Genomic DNA, 26,391 nt, shown 5'->3' with positions numbered 1-26,391 from the left:
GTGTTGAGTTCCTACAAAAGGTGCCAGACACCCACAGGTCCTGCCAAGTCAGAAGGTTGACCCTCGGTCCAGACGACAACTTCAAATATAATCAGCAAAGCACATGTACCTCCAAGCCAATGGGAGACCAGCCTGGGACAATCTAAATGACCCAAGGGGCATCTGGCTTGAGCCCAGTCCTGCAGGGGTAGGTGGGACAGAGTCTGGTCTATCACAGGCAGCTGCCACAAAAAGTCACTTCTGGACGGGCCCATGAGGCACTGGGCGATTAGGAATAGCTCCAGATCCCCTTCTTACAGACTTTCTCTCCTACTGGGGCCAGTGTCGGCCCGTTGAACCTCAGTGCAAAGGACCAATTTCCTCTCTCTCTGCACACCTGAAAGGGAGTCTCAGAACCTTCTGGGTGACCTCCAGGCCTTGTTTCTTGGGGGTGGGGTGAGGAGGGGGTTGATACCTTCCTTGTGCCAAGACCCTCCCTGATAGCAAACCCCGTTGAGCCGTTTAAGACGGCTATCAAGCCCGTAGTGATCCATGCTGTCATTTGATACTTGTTAGACAGGAGCGGCTGCCTCTCCCTCCTCCCAGAGCACACGCGTGGCTCCTCCCCCTCCCTGACCTCATCTAGCCCTTTAGGTTTGTCAACAAACAGCAGGCTGACTCACCTGGTGACCGGGCTCTCCCCAGGCGCACAGCTTGGGGCTGCCTCACCTGCTCCCGCCATGGCCTTGGCCCTGGGCCCTCCAGCCCGCTCTTGTCCTCCTACTCACCCTGCCTTTGGCAAGAAGCATGGGTGCCCGTGCCAGGGCAAATTGGCAGAGGGAAGTAGAGATGAGAATTGAACATTTTGCAACTACAACAGATTCAAACAAACAGAGAGCACCTGTCCTTCAGTGTTTTCCCTGGGGAGAAGCACTTGGTGCCACAGTACTGCCGGCCCCCAGATTCTGGAGTCATCCATGGGAACTTGGGGAAGGTCTGATCCAAAGGCCGTGGGGTCCAGACACACCTCGCAGTCACTTTCATAGCAGAGCCTCTGGGAGATTTGGAAAGATGGGCTCTTACCCCTGGTATTTTGTAAACAAACAAAAACCTGGGGCTGAGGACGCCCATTTCTGTACTGTCTGGCTAGTGTACAATTGACGCTTCCATATGGGCTTGGAGATTGGCCATTGGCCTATTACCTGTCTACCACAACTAAAACAGAACTCTGGGAGGCTGGCAGGTGGCGGCAGGCGACTCAACAGTAAATGCTACAAGCATGAGGACCTGAATTTGGAGTCCCCAGCGGCCACACAAAAAGCCAGGTACAGCAGTGTGGACAAGCAGTGGGGAGGGAGGGATTGGAGGATCCCAGAGCAAGAGGTTCCCTGAGAGACCTGAAATATAAGGTGGGGAGTGATTGAGGAAGACGTCTGACATCGGCCTCGGGCCTCCACACGTGAACACACACGAGTTGCCGTTCGGGGAGGTTTGTTTTATGAGAGTGTTTCACTGTAATGCATGCCTAAATACATAATGGTACCTTGTTGAGGTGTTTTTTTTTATTTGTCTACACTCCCCACATTTTTCCTTTGAAGTAAATGGACAGCATTTGTTTTTTTTACCTTGAGTATTTCAGAGGAGGTTGCAAAAAAGAAGTGTGGGCAATTTACTCAGAGCCTCCACTCAGATCCCGCACATGTTATTATACCATTTTGGTACATTTCCTGTATCCTTTGTTCTCCCTACCGCTAAGCACCAACCACTCCTGAGACACGATACACCTGTAAACACATCCCCCCCGCCCCCGGAATGTTTGAGAGATGATGTTTCCTCATCTCTAAATACTTGAGTGCACATCTCCTAAAAATAAAGATCTCTTTAGTTTATTTTGTGTTGCTGTGACAGAATGCCTGAGGCTGAGTAATTTATAGAGAGGAGTTTATTTGGCCGGTGGTTCTATAGTCTGGGAAGTTCCAGAGCTTGGTATCGGCAGCGCGTGCCTAGAATCTGGCTAGGGTTTTCTTCCTGTATCATAACATGGTGGAAATAACATGTCGACCCCAAACGAGCATGCTAGCGAGGGGTTCTTTTTAGAAAGTGACCAATGAAGCTATGCGAGTATTCCCCTGTGGTGGTGTGAATGAGAAATGTCTCCCATAGGCTCAGGTATTTGAACACTTGGTCTCTGATTGGTGGCACTGTTAAGGAAGGTTATGGAACCTTTAGGAGGTGGAGCCTTGATGGAGGAAGTATGCCACTGGGGAGCAGGCTTTGAGGGCGTCTAGCTTGTCCCATTACCAGTGAGCTCTCTCTGCTTCCTGTTTGTGGTTGAAGATGTGATCTCTCAGTTTTCTGCTCCAGCTATCTGCTGCCATGCTTCCCCGATGCCCTCTGGGACTGCAAGCCATACAGAAACTCTTCGACAAGTTGCTTCTGGTCATGGTTTTTATCACAGCATAGAAAAGTAATCAATACACTAACCCATGTGACCCACCTAATCCCAATTCCCCAAAAAGGCTCCAGGACAGAATACAGCACCATACGACTTGGGGGACAAGTTTCAACACCAGAACTCTTGGGTGACACAGTCAACTTACAGCAATAATAGTCTCTGAAAGACAAGTCAATATTATCTACCCACACATTTTATTCAGATTTTTTTCTTACCATTTGTCCCCCCAAATGTCATATAAATAAGCAGTAGAAAATCCCAGGTCACGGATGGCTTTCAGTCATCATGGTTCCTCATTCTCTTCCCAGGTCATGAATGGCTTTCAGTCATTGTGGTTCCTTATTCTCCTTTTTTTTCCTGGACTTCAGCAGGATCTTGCTAAATAATCCCTAGCAGCTGGTGGTACTCCTTTGACAAGAGCCTAACCCTACCCCTCCCCTACCCCTCCTCCCCCCCCCCCCCCCCCCCCGCAGCCATAGTTGGAGCTAACTCAGTATTTTGGACACGTCCTCTGGGCCTGCAGCCAGTGCACCTCATGGCCATGCCCACTCCATTTCCCGTTTGTTCCAGGAGTACCAGCCTTCTGGTTGCCCAGGATTACCATGGCTGTAGTCTGTCTGTCTGGACTACACTTCTCTGGCTGCTTCTCGCTCATTCTGGGGTCACAGAGGACAGGCTGTGCTGGCTGAGTACTGTCCACAGAGTTGGGCCACCACACTTTACCTTGTTTGTTTTTTACACTTTCAACAGCCAGTGGAAAGTTCACTCACTCATCTGTTTGTTATCTTACAACCCCACTGAAGATAAGCTCCTGGAGTGTAGGAGTCTTGTCTTTAGTGATTCCCAAATGCTTAGAATAATGTGTGCCTGCCAAATAATAGGCGAGCAACCAACATTTGTAGGGTGAACAAATGCATGAAAAAAAAACAAAAAAAACAAAGGTCTTTTCAGATGATTGGATTACAGACGAGAGAATCCTTTCACCTCCACCTGAATGGGATCAATAGTTGGCAGGAGCTGATGGAAGAGAAACATTCCTCTGCCCCACTGTGCCTCTCAAAATGGCACTCACTGACCAAGAAGGCTTTAGTCCATAGTTCTCCTCTCGTTAGTTGCCAGACATGAAGGTAATAGAACAGACTTACTCCTAAGGAGAACCTGACAGATCTTCTACATCTCAGGCTTTGTGTGTGAGACTTCTTAGCAGAAAGAAGGAATCATATTGACATGAGGCCAGAGCTGAGACACACCAAGAAGTGACTTCTTGGGACCTTGGAACCAAGGGCTAAGGTGCCTCCTTTCCTGTCACAGTGGCCTTGGGCAGCCTGCAGCATCCTAAGAAACCTATTCATGCTGAGATTGGAGGCCTGGACCTCTGGACCTCTATCATCTCCCTTGGAGCTCTAGTTGGGGTCCCAGAGAAGAAGCGAGCCTAGAAGTTAGGGATGAGCTGGGGTCATGGGCTCATTGTAGTGGTTTGAAAGAAAGTGGCCCCCAAAGGGAATGCCACTATTAGGAGGTGTGACCTTGTTGGAGTAGGTGTGGTCTTGTTGGAGGAAGTGTGTTACTGTGGGGGTGGGCTTTGAGGTCTCATATATGTTCAAGCCATGCTCAGTGTCTCAGACCACTTCCCGTTGCCTGTAAGCCAAGATGTAGGCCACTCAGCTACTTCTCCAACACCATGTCTGCCTGCATGCCACCATGTCCACCATGATGACAATGGACTAAAGGTCTGAAACTGTAAGCCACCCCAACTAAATGTTCTTCCTTTATAAAAGTTGCCGTGGTCATGGTGTCTCTTCACAGCAGTAGAAACCCTAAGGCACACCTATAGGACTGGAGAGATGGTTCAGCGGTTAAGAGCACTGGCTGCTTTTCCAGAGGCCTTGAGTTCAATTCCCAGCAACCACATGGTGGCTCACTACCATCTATAATGAAATCTGGTGCCCTCTTCTGGTGTGCATGGAGGAAGAATGTTGTATACTGTGGTGATATTGTGTTCCCTAAAATATTGTGCACTCTAATAAACTTATCTGGGGTCAGAGAATAGAACAGCCACTAGATATAGAGGCCAGAAAATGGTGGCACACATGCCTTTAATCTTAGCATTCCAGAGGCAGAGACCCATCTGTGAGTTCAAAGCCACACTGGAAACAGCTAGGCGTGGTAACAAGAGCCTTTAATCCCAGGAAGTGATGGCAGGAAGCAGAAAGGTATTTAAGGTGTGAGGAGGAGGAACTAGGGCCCTGGTTAAGCTTTTAGGCTTTTGAGCAGCAGTTCAGCTGAGATCCATTTGGATGAGGACTCAGAAGCTTCCAGTCTGAGGAAACAGGATCAGCTGGGGAACTGGCGAGGTAAGGTTAGCTGTGGCCTGCTCTCTCTGATCTTCTAGCATTCACCCCAATACCTGGCCCTGGGTTTGCTTTTATTAATAAGACCTTCTAACAATTAGCACTGCAGTATACATAATAAATAAATAAATCTTAAAAAATAGATTTCTTTCTAAAAAAAAAAAAAAACAAAAAACAAAAACAAAAACACACAAAGAAAAATACAAGACACACCTAGTTTTCCAGAACTATGGAAAAGTTCTGCCTTCACTGTGGAGATGACTCCTTGGCCGGAGTCATGCCTAAAGGCCTTTGAGCACGTCACACCCAGACCCTGAACTGTGAGCACATGGACCTCAACACATTTTCAGACGAGGGAACTGAGCCCTGCATGTCTCCAGAAGGGAAGCAGCAGCTGGGCCTGGCCTGCCTGGACCCCTGGTGTACTCGCCTCAGCCTGAGGTACCACACCTTCACTCTCAAGTAGGACGCATCAGGCTCCCCACAACCCAAAGCCCAGCTCTCCTTCTACCTCAGAATCCAGGGCAGCATAAGACAAGCAAAGAGGGACAACTCTGTCATCTAGGGCTGTGGCCTCGTGCTCCAAACCTGTCTGGCAGATGCTGTGGGGATGTTGAATCCTGGGGAATTGCGGGGTTCAAAATACTTCCCTGCTCTAGGTCTAAAGAGAAAGCACGTGAAGGACCAGATATGAAGGGGGGGGGGGGAAGCGGCGAAGGGTTTGTTTTTTACTAAATTAAAAAGGATGCTTTCTCTGCCTTACCTGGGGGGCCTTCTGATCCTTTTTCTCCGTCTCTCTGACACTGCGGACGCCCTGTTGAAATGACCTCATCTGGGAAGCTATTCTCAATGGTGTAATACGTGTGTTGAATCAGCTGAACCCCACCTTCCTACAGACAGAATTACCAGGACAACCTGTATGTCAGCAGGACTTCAGACTAGGTCAAAACTGTGGCAAGTGCAGTATTAGATATAAAGCACAGAACTAAATGGGAAGTGGGAGACCACACAGGAAGTAAAGTCTGCAAGGTGAGCCACTGAGGGACAGCTGAAGCACGCTTGGTGGCCAGGTGAGACTTGCACCCACAGATGAATTCCCTCAAGGTGAGTTTGGACCAAGCTGCAGACTCATGAGTCCCCACAGTGCCTGGAACTCCTCTGCAAGGAGGCTGCCTTCTGGAACCTTGTCCTTGTTCTGGAACAGAGGGAAGTGATCAGACATGCATGCTAAGGCACAGCCACAACGCCTCAGCTCATCCCAGCTCTGCCACTGACCAGCTCGGGGACCTCTGTCAAATGGCTTAACCCGCGTGACTCAGTTTCCCCACCTGATGGCAATTACTTCAAAGGGCTGTTTGTTCTGTGGGGGGGGGGGCGCCGCAATGAGCTGCTTTGAGGCTTGTCTTACAGGTAGCAAGTGTCCAGAGGTTAGTGGCCATTATGGGTGTTGTTCGAGCAAGCCCTGGAGGCCAGGAGGCAGGGGAGAGACAACCCGTAGAGTCATAGTCAAGTCCACTTGCTTCGTGACCTCCTGAAGCAGCCTCTTGTTTGGGAGTTCTACCTCTAACTGTTCCTGCGGTCCTTCTACAGCCTCCCCGGCATGTCCTAGTTTTAAAGTCCTTTATATTCCCTTCCATGCTAGACACATGGTAGGGCCTTAAATTGATGGTTTATAGGAAAACAATCATCTAAATGACTTGTTCAGTTGATGTCTGGTGTATTTTTAAATTATTGTCGTGTGTGTGTGTGTGTGTGTGTGTGTGTGTGTGTGTGTGTGTGTGTGTGATTGTTTGCAGGTCGTGTTTATGTGTGGAGGTCAGAGGACAACTTGTGGGAGTCAGTTCTCACCTTCCACCATGGATTGAATTCAGGTCATCATCCTGTTTGGCGGCAGCAGACGCCCTTACCTACCGAGCCAGCTCTCCATTTGTGGTGTCCGTGCCAAAGACCGTAGCCCAAGTCTGCTCTTCAGACATCTAAAGGGGGTTATTAAGAGTTCATCTGCCTCAAGCTTGCTTTAAGGAGGTGAAGCCAGCCAAGCAGCCAGCAAGACCTTGCTTCCCTGGGTCCCTTTCGGCAACACCTGTAACAAAGTGACAGCGGGAGGGAAAGCCATGGCTTGTGACCACGGAAACAGCTTGGTAATAGCAGTGAGTCACTTCAGGCTTGCTTCAGAAAAAAGGTGGTAAGAGACAAGGACAGAGGAGTAAGCTGCCCAGAGCTCAGACACCATTGTCACAGCTTGCCCCTCCTAACTGGCCTGTTCGGGTCTTGTCCCACGGGGCATTTCAAACCATCGGCGTGTTGCTCCAAACCCTCTGAATTCGTATTATTTGTAGAGAACTTCTCACAACCCTTTTTTCAGTCCTCTGACAGGCAGGAGTGAGTCAGCAGTTCAGTTGCCAACAACAGAGGCCAACTTCGGCTAATTGAGCATAAAGAGAGCTCACCGGAGGGGCGGGCACCTGCCCCGCACACCAAAAGGGAACTGTTGCTGGTGGCTAGGTAGCCGAGCATCATCGTCAACTGAGGGGGGGGGGGCGGGGGCAACATGCCCTTGGCAGCCTTGAGGATGCTGCCCTCACAATTTCGCTTGTTCCAGATGCAAAGTGCTGGGAAAGAGGGTTGGCTTGGCCCTGGGCCTGTCCTCAGCTGCACCGTGGGCAGGGGAGAGTTTCACAGGCAGAAGAGACGCCGGATATCAAGCATATGAAGAGAGCTGTGCAGGGCAACAGCCGGCTGGGTGCCAGACGATGCACAGCCTACTCTTCGAATAAAGCCAAGGCACTTGGAGGTGTTAGAGGAAGAAAATCGAAGTGTTCCGAGTTAGCCAACGCTTCTCAAACCTTTCCACGTGTAATCATTTGCTGTTGGAGAAATATTTACACAACCCAGGGCTCGCAAGTACATAATATATGTGCACAAATCATTTACTGACAATAAATCATGGTGATTTAAAACAACTTTTGACACATATTAGTTATTAAAAATAAGCAAACTTGCATACTAAGAAGTGCGCTCATTTGATTTTGCACAAGGAATTAAATCTTGGCTCAATATCCAATCCTGGAAGTTACAGAACATCTTCAACATTTTTCAGTTGACTGATATTGTGATTTTATAATCATCAGTGCCTTGCTGAGGATACTGCCTTGAATAAATACATAGTACAAATAGCCAAAGCTTGTTTAGGGCCATTTTAGAAATTGTTGGAAATTCTGTTCTAATCCCATGCCAAAGCTGTGTGCATGTGCATGCACGCGTGTGTGCATGTGTGTGCTTGCGCGTGTGTGAGTGTGTGTAGGTGCCCACATGGGAGTCAGCGACCTCTCTCCCCACCCCCAGCTCTCTCTGCCTTTTCAATGTCTGGTTATTTATTTGTTTCCCTTTAGCATGTTCTGCAGCCTCCTCCTCGTTTTTCTTAGTGTGTTGTTTCTCCAGAGCAACATGTTGGTGTTTGTGTTGCAGGGTACCTGAAGTGACAAGACGCTGAATCTCGGGTGCTTTGGTCCTGGGCTTCTGACCTTCCTCGTTTATGGCTTTCTGACTTAGGGTTTCTATTGCTATGAAGAGATACCATAACCACAGCAGCTCGTATAAGGAAAACATCTAATTGGGGTGACTCGCTTACATTTCAGAGGTTCAGTCCATTATCTATCATCATGGCGGGGAGCATGGCGGCACGCAGGTAGACATGGTGCTGGTTTCATCTTGATCAGATGGCAACGGGATATAGACTGAGACAGTGGGCAGTGCCCTCAGCATAGGAAACCTCCAAGTCCTCTCACACAGTGACATACTTCCTTCAACAAGGCCACACCCACTCCAACAAAGCCACACCTCCTAACAGTACCACTCCCTGAGATTATGGGGGCCAATTGCATTCAAACGACCACACTGGACACCATCTTCTTTAGAGAGACTGAAAAGCTGTCAGATTCTGCGAACACTTTTGCACCCCAATCACCAAGGCTCTGTAGCTATCTGTCCCTCCAGGATCATCTTTCTCTTTCTCTCTCTCTGTGTGTGTCTCTGTCTCTTTATAATAACCAGGTTGAGAGCACTCAGATTGGCATCCACAGTGCATCCCAGAACAGACTTGTGCTTCCGCTCTCCAGTTCTCCTTGCTCTCTAACAAGAATGCCCCTTACTCAACAGCAGGCACACTCTGCCATGGCTCAAGACACCTTGCTTCATGGGAAAACCGTGTTTGTTGTTCCCACCACTGATTCTGCCACATAGAACCTCTCCACTCCTCACCCAGAGCACCCGCAGCTACTTCTGCGGTCATGTGCTTCTCACAGAAAGTACGAAGTCTGCGTTCATCACCCACTTCAGCGAGCTTCTGACAGCTGATGGCTGGGAAGGAGATATTCAGCTTCACCTCGACACGGCTGACTGCCTAGGAGGCGCCATGAAAAAGAGCTCAAATGGCAGCTTTTCAAATCAAACATTCTAACATAATCCCTCCCAAAGATACACTCACGATCCTTCCATGATGAGGAACGGAGGTAAGGAAATACTACACTCCTTTATTTTTTTGTGATAAAGCATTATGAGCAAAATTACCAAGTGCAGTAAACACTGCATTCATAACATCCAGTAGTCTTGGATATGAGCTGAGGTAGTATTTGGTCACGCGGCACTACACAGCACAGCACGATATAACCAAAGCCTCAGGAAAATCGCAAGACCCAACATAGCTGAGCAGCGGCGAGCGCCAGGGCATCCCCAACTCATCGTGTGTTTCATTGTGAATTCATGTCTGGTCATTGGGCATTCAGAAACCTTCCACTGTTGCCAAAATTTCATGACCCTCCTATCCAGTCACAGGACTCCAGGTTTCGACAGTGGGTAGGAAACCACTTCTAGTGGAAGAAGCCATACACCTTGGAAAGCACATATGAGAAATGGCAATTTGCCCTTAAGTTACTGTAGAATCATAATCCCAAGTGAGAGCCCCAAAGAGCTTCTGGAAATGCACATGGAACAGAAAGTGGGAGAGAGCACTGAAAACATAAAACTAGTAACTAATACCAACAGAAAGACCAATGGAAGAGAGAAGAGAAACAGAATGGTGTGTGAGGTTAGGATGCATTGGGTCAGGTTAGCCAGAAGCAGTGACCTGGGGTATAGAAAGACTCATACTGCATATCACTAAAAAGCAATTCCAGGTTGGTTAAGAGGAAGAGAAACCAAACTGTAGGGTTATGTGAATAAAGTATATTTAAAGCTTTGGCAGAGGTTGTCACAAGGAAGACAAAATACAGAAATTAAAGCAAGAGAGTTAGATCTGGCTTTTCAGTCGGGAACTCCCGCTTTCTGTGAGAATGATCACAGAGACTCTGCTTATCGCCAATGGCCCAAGTTCAGGTGCCCATTAGACAATGGATTAATGACTACCAGACCTTGCAACACGTATCTCCAGAACTTGCCTTGACCGAAAGGAACCAGACACAAATTACTCCATTCATATGAAGTAGAGAAACAGGCAGAATGAACTTTGAGTGGGGGGGTGGTGGTGGAAACAGAGGCCACACCTGGGGCCAGAGTGGGGCTGGGGTAGGGTTGGGGGTGGATGACATCACTGCCTGGGAAGGAACTTTCTGAAGGGGTAGTAACACTATTTTGATAGGCCCATGGGTAACAGCTGTTTCCTTAACCAAGCCTTAGCAAATTCATGCTTAATATATACATGCATGTTCTATTCATTTTTATCTGTGTATTTATTCATTTTTATGTGGTGTGTGTGTGTGTGTGTGTGTGTGTGTGTGTGTGTGTGTGTGTGTGTGTGTGTGTGTTTGGCAGAGGGGAAAACCTGAGGCCAGAAGAGAGCATTAGATTCCTTGTAAATGGATTTACAGATGGTTGTGAGCTATTGGTCATGGATGCTGGGAAACAAACCAGAGTCCTCTGCAGGAACAGGAATCATTCTCAACTGCTGGACCATCTCCTCAGCCCCAATCTGTGGTTGATTGTATGTAAATTTTATCAGGAATGATAATTATAAGAAAAATGAGTGGCATGTAAGTTGAATATTTAGGAAGACATTTCCTGATGACTATGACTTACTTTGAAATATGAAAAAAAAACAAAAACCAATTGTCAGTAGATGCTTGCATACCACCACAGCAAAATGTTCCGAGTCAGAACTAGGACGTTATGTGGATGCTGCCAAGTCCTGTGGACTTTCTCATGTGCTTGAAAAATTTCACAGTAAAATGCAGAGAGAAAAGAAGCAAGACTGAAGGATTATTATGCACAACAAGCTGATCATCAATGAGAAGATGAAACAAATGTCTAAAACTAAGACCGCTCCCTTCAGATCAGAGGGCAGTGCCGACGGGGCCTGGTGTCATCAGAGCTGTGAACAGAACGGTCTAATTTAAACCAGTAAGGCCATTGTCTCCTCACACACCAGGCAGGTACCAGCATGTCACTGACTGAGCTTCCAAGGGTGAGTGAACACTCTTGGTGGCTGCTGCTGGTGAGCCAGGCCCCGGAGCACCGTTCTCAGTATCCAGTGCAGTAGTCAGGGTGAAATGGAATCATTCTAGAAAGATCTATGACCGGTTGCTAGGTAATGGATACAGTTACCAGCATTTATGCAAAATGCCTAGATGAGTGCACATGTCCACACCCCCAATGCAGGAAAAGGGCTCTGGAAAAATGCAGGCTCCTACCTGGATGAGGATTGAGGGTGGTAGCCCCAACAATCTGCTTTGCAGCAGGTTGGTGAATTTTACAAAGCCCCATTTGTGTGCTGCTTGCTTAATTAACGGCATGAATGGATCCCTGGTTTAAAACAGTTCAGCGCTTTCCCAGCACCAATGTCAGATCCAAATGGGCAAAGCCTGAACTTGTTCACACGGACCTTACAACTTGTATTCCCCCAAAATGCCTCAGTGTCTCTTGCTCACTCCTAATTTAGTGCACACCCAGCAGATACCCCCCAAATCACAGAGATTAGCAGTTCTTCTCTGAGGTGACCAGAGAACAGTCTGCTCCCCATCTATCTCTTCCTCCCAAGTACTGAGTCATGGCTGACTCCGTGGGCAGGATGTCCCGCCATCCACTTCAAAAACTGTACAACGTAGTTTGCTTTTAACTATACCACGCAGACTCTCATCGTCAAGCAAGAAGCTACAAGATCTGCATACAGCTAATGTGTTCTGACTGATGGGAGGCGGGTGTGTCCAGCAACACTCACCCTCAATGGTTGGCCTTTGGCCTTTTTTTTTTTTTTTTTTTCTTTTTTAAGAAAACAACATCAAACAGTTCACAAAAGCTAGTTGCAAGTTTTATTTATATAAAATTCATTAGGGAACATAAAAGATGGAGTGTCTTAAAAAAAATCTGCAGTTATTTACAGCAGTATTGCACAAGTACAGTGGTGATTACCCTGTCAAAATTCATCAGTGCAAAACAGAAAGGAAGCCAGAGGAGCTGCAGGACAGACGCTACACACGCGGGGTCCTTGGGCATGTGAGCGGCGGGGCGCTACACAGAGATCAGTGCTACTTCCTAAAGGGTGCCCGACAGGTGTGGCTACAGTCACCAGCGGTCAGAGGACCCAGACACCGAAGACTGTTTGAACTGCTACATCTCGAGATTCCCAAACAAGTGCAGCCAAGTACTTCGCCGGGAGCTGGAGGATGCCTCGTGCAGTGCTGTTTGGGAGGGAGCCCCCGCTGACTTGGCGACACGTGTGGACACGACCCGCGCACACGTCGTCGTCTACCCACACAGGCACCAGGCCAAATCAGCTGGGAGGACAGAGCCTTCCACATGAAGTCACATGCCCCCTAGAGCGTCAGTGAGCTTTTTCCATCGTGACACCCAGGCCAGTGGGGACTCTGACCTCTTCTTGAGGGCAATGGAGAGCTGGAGCGAGGGCCCAGGCCTGCAGAAGCGGGCTGGACTAGCGCAGTGCCCAGGGGAACGGGGAGAACGCTTGGTTCCTCGCTTCAGTCCACACACCTCGGCAGAAGAAGCACTCCACTGGTGGGGACAGCGGCCAGCAGGCGTCCGGGTGAGACAAGCCGGCTTGGCAAATTCTCTAGACACAGGCCCTACCCATCTTCCTCCTACTCAGGACAGCCACACAGCAGCACCTCAAGAGGTGGCAGGATTGTATTTCTCTCAACACTGGGTTGTCAAAGATATTCTTTCAATTAAAAAACAAACAAACAAACAAAACACTTGCCCATCTGCTGATAATACTTCTCTAAGGACATGGCCAACTTATTGGTAAATCTGTTCTTTTCAGAAACCAGCTGCTTTACAACAAATGGGTTTGATGGGTGTTTTTTTAGAGTCCAATCTTCCAGCCTACCACACCTGGGGTATCTCATGGGCAGCAAAAATACTCATTTCATCAGAAAGGTGGCAGAATCCAAGAAGTGAATGCCGGGAGCCAAAGCGGACCCAGTCACCGCCCCCTCCACCCCCACCTCAGGAGCTGAAGCAATTCATGGGATGGCAGGGGCGTGGGGGACAGGGATGTCAACACTTTCAAGAACGTAAGACATTAAATAAGCGGAAAATAAATATACAACATTTGTACAAGTTACAGCATTATAAAACAGTAGAGCGCATCTCACACAGAAAAAGAACCTACGATATTTACAATCCTTAATTCCGAGAAGTTTAGAAAAACAGTGATTTTCTTTTTACACTCATTGATGCCATACAAAATTTTTACAAAGAAAGGTAAAGGAAACACAATTGCACACAGACATTTGGCTCAGTTGATGAATAAAACACGACTTCCTAATCTAATAAATAGTCAAAATATATACAACACTAAGAGGAAACAGGAGAGGTTGTGTACATTATCCATTACATACTTTAATGAAAAGTGATTTTAAATTGATTTTTCAGCATCCCCACCCGCCCCCCACCCCGCCCCCAATTCATCAACTCGTTTCTAGGAAGGAAATCTGAAGAGTCACTCAGGAAGTCATTTTGTGTTTATTGCATCTTGGGGTGAAGTCACAGGACTTCACCTTCTCACAAACCTCACGTGGGGAGGCTGTCAAGGCACAAAACCCGCATTATGTTTACACACACACACACACACACACACACACACACACACACAGAATGAGAGAGAGAGAGAGATTGGGGGATCTAGTTTTTGTTCTACAAAAAAGAGAAATAACAATAATAAAATAAAAATTAAGTACAAGGGTCTACCCACAGTAGGCAGACATATTTCCTAATTTGCATTTCAATAAACAAATACAGTACAGGGACATCCAGTCGTGTCTAAGGTCTGGGTGCCACATCCTGTCCTTGAATACTTCTACAATTCATAGAATCTTTTATTTCTCCATGAGCTGCTTTGATGGTCAGCCCCAGGCTGGAGGCCAATGGGCCAGAGGTAAGCATGCTTGAGGGGTCACACATGCTACTGGCACCTGGCTCTGGGAGCCTTCTGCACCTGCCCAGGAGGTACCACAGAGCCACAGGGCTGAAACAGTAAAGTGCTCCAGTCGGAGAGACTGGCACATGAGCACGAAGGTCCTAGGAGGTGGGTGGCCCAGAACCAAGTATGTCTTTGGGGTGTGTGTGTGTGTGTGTGTGTGTGTGTGTGTGTGTGTGTGTGTGTGTGTCTAGCAGAACCATGGCTGTACTCTTAATACCACTTTTTACCAGTGGGCCATATGGGGAACCCTCCACGAGGCTCAACACATCAGGGAACAAGATGAGCGCCAACACAGCTTTCAAACTATTACAAGTCTAAGGAAGCTGGGAAAGAAGTGGGTTTAAAAGGAAGAATATTTGGAATCAAATGATCTCAATCTAGAAGGAAAAGCATACAGGCAATACACACACACACACCACACACACCACACACACGCACACGCACAGAGGAACGTAGGAATGAATGGATTTCTCTACTCAATGACATAAAAACACTGGCCCTCTACGGGGCAAAAGCGAACACAGTTGCTGGCAGCGCAGACTTGCTTGGAAATGCACGCACTTCTCTACACAAGCTGCCTGATGATTGACGTTTTCACAAGTTAGAGGGCTCACAGTCTCCCCCCACCCCTCCGGTGTTCTTTCCTCTGTCTTCCCTGCTTGTCTGTCTACATGTGTGCTGTTTGTCTTAGGAGGTGCTTCGGAGGGAACCCGGGGCCTCTGCACATGCTAGGGAAGTGCTCCTTCACCAGGCTATACACTTCCAGTCCTGCCTGCTCTTGAAATGACTGACCAATGTGTGGCCTTCTGGTGCACGTGGTCCTAAGGGGTAGGTACCAAGAAAGAGCACCCCCCACCCCAGACACAGACGGTCCAACAAGATCCAACAATTAGGGAAATGGAGAACAAAGTAGTCAGTCATCTTTTGGAAGACCAAAAAGAATGTTTCACTCGGTGTCACGGAGGTTTCCTATGTATGGTAGGTAACTGGTGAAGCGGAGCCAGTCTCTATTTCAAGGTAGGTTCAAAGGGATGGGGATGACGTTCAGGCATCATGGGCCAGCTGGGATGAGCAGGGCTAAATGCCAAGAAGCGTGGAAAATGACTCCCTGAGCCCCTTGCTCCCGAAATGACCCGGCCAATCCCCAAGAAAAGTGTGGGCTCTGGCCCATCTGGTACATGCAGTAAAGCAGAGCCTATGACTGCAGGAAAGCCTGCAACCCAAAGAGCTAACAGCTTCCCTAAGTGTTGGGTGAGTCTGCGTTCTCTCGAGATGTAAGGGACAAACAAATCCACCACAAGGAAGTGAGGTGCTCAAGAGCCCTTCCCGTGAGTCAGCTTGATTGATGGAGCTGGGAACAATCCCGGCAGCCCCTAGCCCTGCTGACCCAAACACTCTGCATCACGAGAGCACCCTGGGCCAAACCTGCGCATCAGTGTGGAGACAGACGGAGGAGCACGAGGAGATGAGGGAAAGCACAAAAAGGGTGACATTTTGGGACAGAAGCAACTGAGCTAAGGAGGTAAGTATTTACAAAATGGGAATGGCACACCGAAATAGACCCTTGGCCACTTGAATCCATTCCATTTCGTAAGAACTGTTTTGGTAGCAATAATTAAAAAAGAAACTCAAGGAAGTCACGGCAAAGGAGAGAGGGCAGCACCATACTCTCCCTGTTGAAAAAGTCTGTACAGTAATCTCTAAAAATAAACTAAGGCAGCCTTATAAATCAGCTGGCTCAGTTCCCACTGCAGGCTTACATAATCCTCTGAGAATTGGAGTCAGGTTCTTAGAATTTTAGTATAAAAATCATCCACAAGTTGGCTAAAAAGTTTTCATTTCCTTTCTGGAAAAAAAAAAAGAAAACAAAAACAAAAACAAAAAACAGCCCCCCAACCCAAACAGTTATTGAAGAAAGAGGGTTTAAAAACCACATGAACACACCACATGTAAACACCTCTCTTGCATTTGACTCGATGCCAAAAGACCCAGAATCTGTACATTAAAAAGAGAAGAGCCCTCCCTCGTTTACATTCACAACGAACGTCTGTTGGAAATTCTGCCATGTGGTGAGGAACATAAAGGTTAAGTTCACGTCGACACAGTGCGGTGTGTCCAGTGTGTCGTCCGCCCTCAGCACCTCTCTGGGACAGAGCCACCGCCACCGGCGGCGCCACCGGCGGCCGCTGCATCTTCACGGCACCAGGAGACTGAAGTGCTGGGGTTCTGGCGGTCTGAACAAGAGCAATGTCCACATGTATCCTTGGCTGCATGAAGATCCTGTCAATGCCTTCTCCATACTAGACGGATGAAGAAACGTAACAGTTGTAAGATAACCATTTGAGGGTGGTGAGGGTGGTCTTCAGCCTGCAACAATACAAGCAGAGTTCTGCGTTACTCCCTGGTACCCTGGAGCCGGCACACTTAGAGCAAGAGGTGCCTCCCATCTGAATTGCAGAGGAACTCAGTCCCATCTGCCCTGCGGGGGTGAGGATGCGACATCACAGAGTACAAGCGTACCAAACAGATTGTCCATCACTGAGAAAATAAAGCGAATGGACCACCATCAAACTACTCCAAAGCTATCTTGGAACTGTAAACCTTCCTGTGGGTGCTGGACAAGAGCCATGGCAGGTCACCGCTGTTGGTGTCTCGGGAGAAGTGGTCCAGCCGAGGGAAACAGGGGATGGACTTGGGTTTCTTTACCACCCACCACATCCACTGATATTCAGACACGCTCAGACTCCCTCAAAGGTGGATTCCGGTAGCTATAATTGACTTGAGAAAGCAGTGATTTGGGCGGGGGTGGGGGGGTGGGGGTAATTTGCCCCAAGAAGCTAAGTAAAGTGGAAGAGTGATGGGCCCCTGGTTGCACCGAAGGATAAACAGTGCCCCGGAGGGAGGGGCTGCCCACTGTCGCAGACAAGGGGCTGAGTCAACCCCGCGGTCCCACATCAGGCCTGGGAAGGGAAGGGCAATTAAAAGCAAAGCCTCATTGCTTGTGACATATTTAGGTTTGTTACAATTTGAAGACTGTTCAGAAGGAAGCCTAGGAGTTACCTACGTGAAGAGTTCAGACTCCCTTGCACCCTTCCAGAGTATCCACACATCTGGGGTCCCATTCATCTCACTGGAGAACATAAGGCAAGGGAACAATACACTTGCCCCAGCGCCATCAGCCACAGCGTGGTTCAAATTCAAGTCTCAAGTAGGCCCTGGTCGTTTCCTTAATGACTAACCCACCAACAGGACCTGGCTGCATGGCCACCCCCGGCACCCCACCCCCTTCACTCTGGTGGGAAGTGCTCCTCAGGACCGTCTGGGAATGACCATGAATCACACTGGGGCTGTCTGTCCCCTCTCAGACTCCAAAGGTCCCAGCAGACACCAGCTGCGAGGGGAGCCCCCCTCTCCCCACTGTTTACACACACAGCTCTCAAGCTCAAGGGGCCAGGGCATTTCCCCTTTTCTTTCCATAACAAGATGGGAGGAAATCAGCTTTATGTCAGCGATTCCTGTGGAGGAGCTGCCGTGACCACAGGCTGCGATTTTATCAGCCCTCCACACAAGACTGCTTTGTTTTGATTTAACTTTCAAAATTACTTTGCTCCTTTTGTGTGAGAATAACTCAGGGGAAGGCTCATTTTGGTGAAAATGAATATTAATAGGCTGAAAGAGACTTATTCAAAATAGAACCGCAGCTCACTAAAATAAAGAAAGCCAGTGCTACAATTGACTAAGCCATCAATCCAAGGTGAGAAGACTTGAACAGACCTAGTGTCAACGAGGCCCTCTGAGTAAGCACACGGTGGGGATGGCTGGGTATCTGCAGTCAACACACCGGGAATGAGTGGGTCGCCCAAGGGATGGGCCTCAACTGCTCACACTTGGTAAGCTGCAAATTCTAGTCCTGGTCGCATCTGGGGAGACACTGACTGGCTAACCATTTGAGGATGACAGGCGGACAGTGGTGGCTGTGGTCAAGGTTAATGGGAAGACTTGTACAAAGGACACATACAATCGTGTCAGGTGGCACAGTTGTGGGAATGCAGGTAATTTTGGCAAAGGGGAGACCCAGTCCCCAGTGGTGGAGGTGGTGCTGGTGGGGTGCCGCCCTCTCGGGCCGTGGTGTGACAGCAAGGCACGCGCCTTTAGCAAGTGAACAATTGCTTTTGGACAACGTTCAAGGGAGGAAGCCATTAGTACTGATTCAGAGCACAGTGCCAGCCCTGACAGCTGGCACGGTGGCTAAAGCTGCTCCTCCCAGCACATGTGGCCCACACGACAGAAAACAGCTGGAGGATGGGTGGGTGGCTCTAACTTACGTCAGATTCAGCAGTGAGGCTGCTGGAGGCTGCTGCAGGTGTGCCTCAGTCTGAGCCGGGGGGGGGGGGGGAGTGGGGGGGTGTTGGGGGGAGCTGCTAATGTGAGAGCTGGGGCTGAATGGAGACAAGAAGCCAGGACTTGACACTTCGAACACGGGCTCTCGAGAAGGAACTCTTTGTGACGTCTGCGTGGGGACCCAAGGGTGAGCCTGAGCTTCAGTTGTCTTCTGGTTTAAGGGTCGGGAGAGCTGAACGGATCCTGCAGACCTACTCGTCTCTCCCCTCCCCGTCCCCGCCACCCACACACACACACACACAAGAGAGCACCTGGCCAGGACGACATGTCCAGGGTGGAAAGTCAGGCCTGAAAACGGCCATCATCTGCAGTGGGAGCCGTCAGCTAGAATTGTCAGTGTACGGGGGAGAAGCCACCTAACTAACATGCGGGCAAGGCCCCTCACAACTTAGTCAGAACTAGAGAGACAGGAGAACATGCACAGGAGCAAGAGCACCAGATCTTACTTCCCGGGCCCGCAGCTCTTGGCAGAGCCCACCCCCCGGCTCGTGTCCAGCGGGTCCGCATCAGTGACTCACACTCGGGCACTCCCAGGAGCATCTGTGTGCTCAGGGTCTACAGCTCAGGACCACACCTAGGCCGCCCGGCGCAAAACCGAGCGCTTTTCCTGATCGCCACCGCTTGATGCAGACAAGAAAGTACAATAGGGAGAGAGGCCCCGCCTCCCTCCCGGCAACCCCTCGAGAGGGGCCACAGGGTGCCCCCAATTCTCAGGCTGCAGTCCTGGCCCCAGGACTTCAGAACGTGGCTGTCTATGGAGACAGGGCCTTCAGCAAGGGGATGGAGATGAACTCACTGGTTTCGGGGTGGGGGTGGGGGGGGCAAGGTGTGAATATAGCGCCTGAGGGACAGAGACAGCATGGAGGACCCGGCGCCAACAGGCCAGAGACGACGGGTGTGTGAAGACACCAGCGCTGCTGAGACTGATGCCGGACTTGTGCCCCCCTGCCCCCCCAGGACTGTAGAGCAGCTAACTTCTGTTGTTTACAGCACCCCATCTGCGGCCCCCGCTACTGCAGCTCCGGGGAGCTTTTCACCCACCCTCCTGAACGGTCATTCTCAGTCCATTCTGCACCATTTAAGTGAAAACACTTCTTGGGTGGAAGCTTAGCAACTGTCTGAGACTAAGTCACAGAGATGCTCGGGAGGTCTAGCACACTGATGCAGTTGGGTGAAGGGGCTACTGAAAAGGCTCCCGAGACAAGCAGGACCCCCCCCCCCAGAAGGTGCTGGGACAGGCCTGGGGACCGAAGGGTCACTCATTGCCACTGCTAAATGAAATAACTAACGGCAGGGCAGGCGTTTAAGCCTTCCAAACAACCCCGCGGGGCCGGTGTGGCTCTCCTCAAGCGGCAACTGGCTGGAAGTAGCAGGGCAAAGAGGTGGCAGACCCAGGACACACACCTTGGATCCCACACCTTCCTAGAAGACACGTGTCACCTAGGACCACACATTCAAGAATGGAGAGCGATGATGTGGATACTGTGGATGATGTGGATACTGGCATGCCAGAGACAGGACAAGTTCAGAGGTGACTCTGGAATCAGCACATCTTTGCCTCCACGCAGAGCCTTGCATTGCTCAAAGTCACCTTCCCTTTGGCTCAAAAGGGATCTCAGAGTGGGCTCTGTGGAGTGGGACTAGAGACCTCCCCTCCGAGTGACTGCAGCACCTCAGCTCAGACTTCTGCTAGAGTAGGGTACAAATGCCAGTCTCCACGGCAGGGCCCGCACTTAGCATAACCCCATGCAGACAGCAGACTTGAGGGGGCTTACAGTGACAGCCACATCACAATACAATTAAAGGCTGATGCAGATTAAAAATCACAGCAAGGAGGGGGCACGGTGAGGCCTAGGGGTGGGATCTGCGGCGACATAACCACACTTCAAGTCATGTTTCCTGGCAGTCAAGGTAACAGGCATGGGGGCAGGAAAGATGGCTCAGTGGTTAAGAGCACTTATGGCTCTTCTTGTGGACCTGGGTTCTCTGCCTCCTCATCAGATGGCTCATAACTGCCCCTAAGTCTAGTTACGGGGGCTCTAATGCCCTCTGTCCCCTGAGGGCATCTGTGCATATATGATATGCATAAACGCATGCACACATACACATAAGTAAAAGATAAACAAATAAACACTTTTAAAAATTGACAGTACCCTATCCCAAGTTCTTAGATACAAAAGCATCCCAAAATAGGCACCCCATCAGAACTCTGAGCCATAGAAAAATTCGACTAGTTGGAAGTATGTCTCACACAGAATGCCCGCCCTGAAGCCTCCAGATGTCCTAAGCGTCTAACAGGTTTATACACAGGCAGTAATTCATAGGAAGCTGAATTTTGGACTATGAGACGAGGAAGGACTCTAGTCGTCTCTGTTGCAGGTTCTGGCTCCGAAGAATGCGATGCCATGTCCCCTGGATGCTGCACCCTTCCCCATCAGCCCCGCTCAGAGTGAGCCGTCCAGGAGGCTGAGGGTACCCAGAACACAGCTGTACCACTTCAATGCGGTCCCAGTCCAGCCATCTAAACAATGTTTCCTAAAGCAGCCGTGAGGCCCTAGCCCCTCCTCCACCTTCAGACAGAGAATCTGCTGAGAGTTCCCTGCCCGTTCAATGGCCATTGCTGCCTTCAGGCCAGATGACTGCTGCCTAAAGACCACACTCACTTTCTATCTGCCACCGAGGGAACCAGGGCATTTCAACAGCCTGAGTATGATAGCTTAGTCACTACAAGGGTTGAAGACAAGGCACACGAGGCACCTTCGGATGCAACGAGAAGCCTCTGGACATGAGAGGAAGAAATGTGCTCCCACCCCCGGCACTGAAAGCAAGCGGAGCTGTCTGTCACAGATCCATCATGGCCGCACCGGCTTGAAAGTCACATACAGGCTGCAAACGTTCTCACAAACCCAACTTACATCGTCTCCTTCTCCGTATCGTACAACAGAAACTGTTAAAAGTGAAGGTCTTGCATGGGGACACAGAAACCACTTCATGGGGTTACTCACAGTGGGGGCCACCTGTCTAGCCAATCTGGCAGTATGACACAGACTTCTACTTGATGGGGACCCCCGCCAGGCAGGCCTCAGAACTGGTGCTGGGTCCTGGTCTATGGCCAGCCAAACAGGGTTCAAGATGGGTATTATGTCTCCTGGGAGAGATACAAGGAACAACAGACTCAATTCAGAGCAGGAACATGCTGTTCTGAAATGCTAAGTGGGATGTAACACACTCTTAACCACAACCCAAACCTCCCGCTTTGGTTCAGCGAGGTGAAGTCTAGCAAGGGATGATGCAACAGGGCTTATTATTTTTATGTGTCTGCAGAAGGGCCAAACCTTCCTTTCTTCGCATCTTCATTTCCTCCTCCAGAGATTAAAAAAAAAAAATTACCCCGTAAACCTGCCTGAAGTTCCCCTCCAGGCACCTGCGTCTCCTCATGCTTACACGCTCAGGGCTCGCCGTCCCACAACTGCCGGGTAGCCCTGCAGATGTAGCACCTGCCGGAATCCTCACACGTGGTGCAGATCAACACAAGATGTCTAGCCCGACACCCAGCCAGCCATTCGAACACACCTCAGTGCCCCGGTCTCCTCTCCTATTTGCGTACACCCGGACAGATGCAGCCCGGGCCTCTAGGCTCCAACGCACTTGCTTGAAAAGCACGTCCAAAGCCTCTAAAGGCAGCCAGGTGGACAGGGTTCCTGGCAGTACTCAACGTGACAGAGAACGGAGTGATAATGGCACCCAGATTCTCGAGCATGCAGCGTGCACTAGCCGACGCTAGAGTGGGTCCATGCCTCTTGGTGGGGTGCATTTGCTTAGGAGCCCAGAGTTTCTTATTCAGAAAAGCAGCACAACACCGTGGAGCGAATCTAACACAAACTCCCTCCACTTGCCTCAGAGGAGAGACTGAAGCCGTCGCCACCTCTGGTCATTGAACAGAAGCAGTGTGGGCCAGGTCAGGTGTGTGGACAAAGCCTGAAACCAAAATGCCAAACTGCTTCCTCCAGCTGCAAGGGAAACACATGTAACTGTGTCTCCGACAATGGCAGGTACCAGTTCACCTAACCTCCTTGAGGCTGCTTTTGCTACAAGAGACCTGCTCATCTATAAATTCCTGTGACTAACGTGTGAAGAGACCCATCCTTCTGTGAGTCAGGCCCGAGTGTGGATTTCACATTTGATATTCAGGTCTTTAATGGTGCTTTTCACAACAGTCTAAGAAAGCAGCTTATCTTGTTAAACTTCAGTTTTCAATTAATGAAGGCCTCTGGAGAACATGGCCCGAGGCCATACATCTCTGGTTGGTTTCATCCAAGCAAGCTATAATTTAAGCCTCTCCCTTGCTGGTGATTTATAGGAGCCACCTTCGTTTCTAAAAGCATGGACGCAGACAGGACGGTGGCTTCCCTTTCTTAGGAGGGAGAGACACAGGCTTCACATTTAAAACACACAAATGCTCGTGTGCACAACACTTCAGAGAACTGTGTTTTTGTCAACACTGATCTGTGGGCCACCTTTCCGGCTACACTGTGACTGGTGCGGGGCTCTGCTGTTGTCTACACACACTTCAGTCAACTCATGCCTGCACATGTCGGGCTGAGGAGGAAGCAGGCAGTGTAAACTAAAGATGCACTCTTTCTTGTGAGCAGACGATGGAAGGGTTTCCATTCGCTCATTGACCCATCTGCAGGGTCTCTCTCAGCTTTAGACTGTCCACAGCCGGGACATTCTCATTAACCAAGAACATTCTCTGTGAATAGGGACTCAGGGTGGACAATCTGACTGAAATCCTAAAGAAGCCACAGAGGGTCATGGATGCCAGCTTCAAGGTTGGGGATGAGTTGCAGAATGAGTTTAGTTCCTCCTAGAACAACTCTCTGAAGGGCTGAGGGGCTTTCAAATGCCCATAAGTAGACATCTTATTTCCAGAATTAGTGCTCACAGCTGCTGGGGACTATATGACTTGCACTTGATGTCACTTCCAAAAGATGAGCTGGCCAGGTATGGGTAGGGGAGCCACAGCTAAGGCATGTGGACAGCACTGATAATGGCTACTGGAGATGAGTGAGGAGTAGGTGGTCTCACACTGACACACCCCCTCATGAGGATGAAGAGGCTTCAAACACAGGCTCCCAGGCCCAATGCCCGGACACCACCCAGCCAAACACAGACCGCTTGCTTTCCCCATGACCTACACACAATCGGGTTCTCTGAGCTTCTCTCTGGACCCACTGGCCTCCCTGTGCTGTCCAGCTTCCCCCAAAGCCTCTGCCATCCTCCTGAGTCTTCCAAACCGCAGAGTGGCCAGCAAGGGTTAGCATGGTTGGTACATCACCTGGGTATAACTTGGTCAGGCACCATCTTTCAGGAGGCCTCGCCCCTCCCCAGTGAGGCTTTGTCCCTTCCCTCCTGAGCTCTAGGAGAAGCACCAACTCCACAGTAGAAGACACCACCATGGCCCTACATTATCAGCACCAGAGGACCACCATACGCCTTCCAGGGAAAGAGACCAAGGACAACTTGCCTCTGCAGTAGTCCTAGAGAAACACAAAACCCAACTCTCATCCCGTGGAAGCACCAGGTACAAGAAATGCAGGGAATCTATAAGCTCAAACTGTCTTGGGCCCTCCACAAGTGTCGCCTCTCCAAAGACAGAGGTGCTAACAGAGCCGAGGTGCACCTTAGTATCTTAATTCAGTGCATGCGTCTACACTGGGGCTTGAATCAGTGTCTGCCCCCCTGTCTGCCATTTTGGGACAGATAAGTAGTTAAAGTCTACAGTCCCAAGGCAGCATGGGGTCACTGTCCATTGGTGATCATGACGGTTGCATGTGGCCGAGATGTTCTTGCTCTCAGGAAGCACACACTGCAGTATTAATAGGGGAGAGGTCTTGGGAGAGCTCCCCACCCACACTGGCATGCCAAGCAGGCTTGTCCTTGCTCAGGTCTTGTTTGGGTAGCCATATTGAGATTTCACAGGGCAGCTTCCCTTTCCCTGTCCCACAGAGAAGACACACCCTTGCAGTGCATGCCCTGTTCCACTGGTTTGCACCCCTCCTCTCCATGATGTTCCCTTCTCTGTTTATAGGGGTTCAGCCTCCACAGCCCCACCGTTCTTAAATGTACTCACCATACAACAGCTACACAGTGGGATCTCTAGTCTCCTAACCGGTAACTTGGGAAGATGTCCTGTCAGGCTTTATAAGGTTGGTAGCAATAAAAGCTAACTAATACTAGAGAGAAGATAACTGCCCCGATGCAGACACTAGATTGTAGAAGCTTTGGTGCATCCTCTTAAGTAGGCGAGGGATGGGCCGCAGCTCGGCAATGGTTCATCTGAAGTCATTATTCTCCCACTTCCTGCCTGGCTTCCTGTCCCCAGTGTTCAACAATGGACCATGGCTGTGATAACAGACAATGGGCTGCTCTTCTAACCAGCCAGACTGGTGGCTGCGGCTTTTGAGGTCACTGGGTCAGTGTCCTGAGTTTGAGTTTGACATTTTGAACTGGCTGCTGTCACCTACCATTTGGAGAAGATCTGCTTTCACTGTAGAGGAATTAAGGTCTAGCCTAGAACCTATCCCTCCCCCAACAGCCAGCTAAGGAAGCTGTAAAGTCCTTTATGGGTGACTGCACTTCAGCATGGGGTACGATATGCTAAGGGTTGGCAAGATGGCTCAGTTAGGGAAAGCACTTGTCACAGAGGCGTCATCGTCCGAGCGAGACCCCGGCCACCCACATAAAAACGCTGGGAGTGATGGCATGTGCACCTGTAACCCCAGGACCGGAGAGATGGGAGGCAAAAGAAGAATTGTCCAGAAGCTTGCAGGCCTGCTAGTTTGAAGCAGAGAACTAACTCCCAAAAGTTGTTCTCTGTTCTCTGACCTCTACACAAGCACAGTGGCTCACAAGGTATGTTACACACACACACACACACACACACACACACACACACACACACACACACACACAAAAGATATATAAAATAAAGTATAAAATCTTGCAAAATAGTACAATGATGTGTATTTACATTGACTGTGTTAAAAGGATGGGAAATAACAATGTCACATCTCATTAAGAAAAAAGATGCGACCATCACAAAATGCATACTTAAACATGGAACTATAAAATAACATTGGCAGGGAAGCGGGAGGCAGACCACACACAGCCCTGGTCTCATTCTGTGTGAGTGAAGAATCTGGGACGGTCCATATATCTCACCCGCACAGAACTTGAACCATTCATCACTGGGATGCCCTCCCTGAGGGGCCAGCCATAGCATGTGACTACACTCACTAGCTATCCCTCACTTTGACCATCCTTAACCACTCACAGTCCCCAGGGAGCTGCCTCAAGCAGGCTCACCTGGGAGGGCCTCCTAGTCCTCTGTCCACACCTTATGGCTTGACGTGAAACTTGTACAAACTATCCATCCGACGCCTGGTTCTGCAGACAAAGGCTTTGATACAACCCAAGAGTGGGGTGTTGTGCCAGCTCATCTCAGTGTACAAGTCCCAGCAGTACAAAGACCTGCCCACAGCCGCGTCTCTCCTGAGGCATCCCCACCCACCAGATCCAGCCCCAAGGGCATGCATCTACGATGTTCCAATGCAGAGGCAGCATCATAGCCAGCTCCTATCTAGACTTAGATGTCTCTATGTTCATCAGAAATGGCATGTGTGGTGGTTTGAAAGAAAATGGCCCCCAACCGGAGTGGCACTATTAGGAGGTGTGGCCTTGTTGGAGGAAGTGTGTCACTGTGGGGGTGGGCT

General features: G+C 49.6%; 1 protein-coding gene and 1 pseudogene across 7 annotated transcripts in view; both read right to left on the bottom strand.

Moving 5' to 3' along the window:
* Positions 1–8,104: 8,104 nt before the first annotated feature.
* On the bottom strand, positions 8,105–16,407 carry LOC102915414 (uncharacterized; annotated as a pseudogene).
* Positions 12,073–26,391, bottom strand: part of Bcl2l11 (BCL2 like 11) — a 40,190-nt gene continuing 25,871 nt past the window's right edge. For all 7 annotated transcript variants that reach the window (XM_076570602.1, XM_076570598.1, XM_042276200.2 and 4 more), the window contains one exon: positions 12,073–16,582. In XM_076570602.1, coding sequence (XP_076426717.1) covers positions 16,499–16,582 — 84 coding nt within the window. In that variant the 3' untranslated portion in view covers positions 12,073–16,498. The remainder of the gene's footprint in view (positions 16,583–26,391) is intronic.

This window comes from Peromyscus maniculatus, chromosome 4 (genome assembly GCF_049852395.1).
Source record: "Peromyscus maniculatus bairdii isolate BWxNUB_F1_BW_parent chromosome 4, HU_Pman_BW_mat_3.1, whole genome shotgun sequence".
In the NCBI taxonomy this organism is placed as follows: Eukaryota; Metazoa; Chordata; class Mammalia; order Rodentia; family Cricetidae; genus Peromyscus; species Peromyscus maniculatus.
The sequence above is the reverse complement of the archived record's forward strand: the minus strand, read 5'-3'. Positions and strand labels throughout refer to the sequence as shown.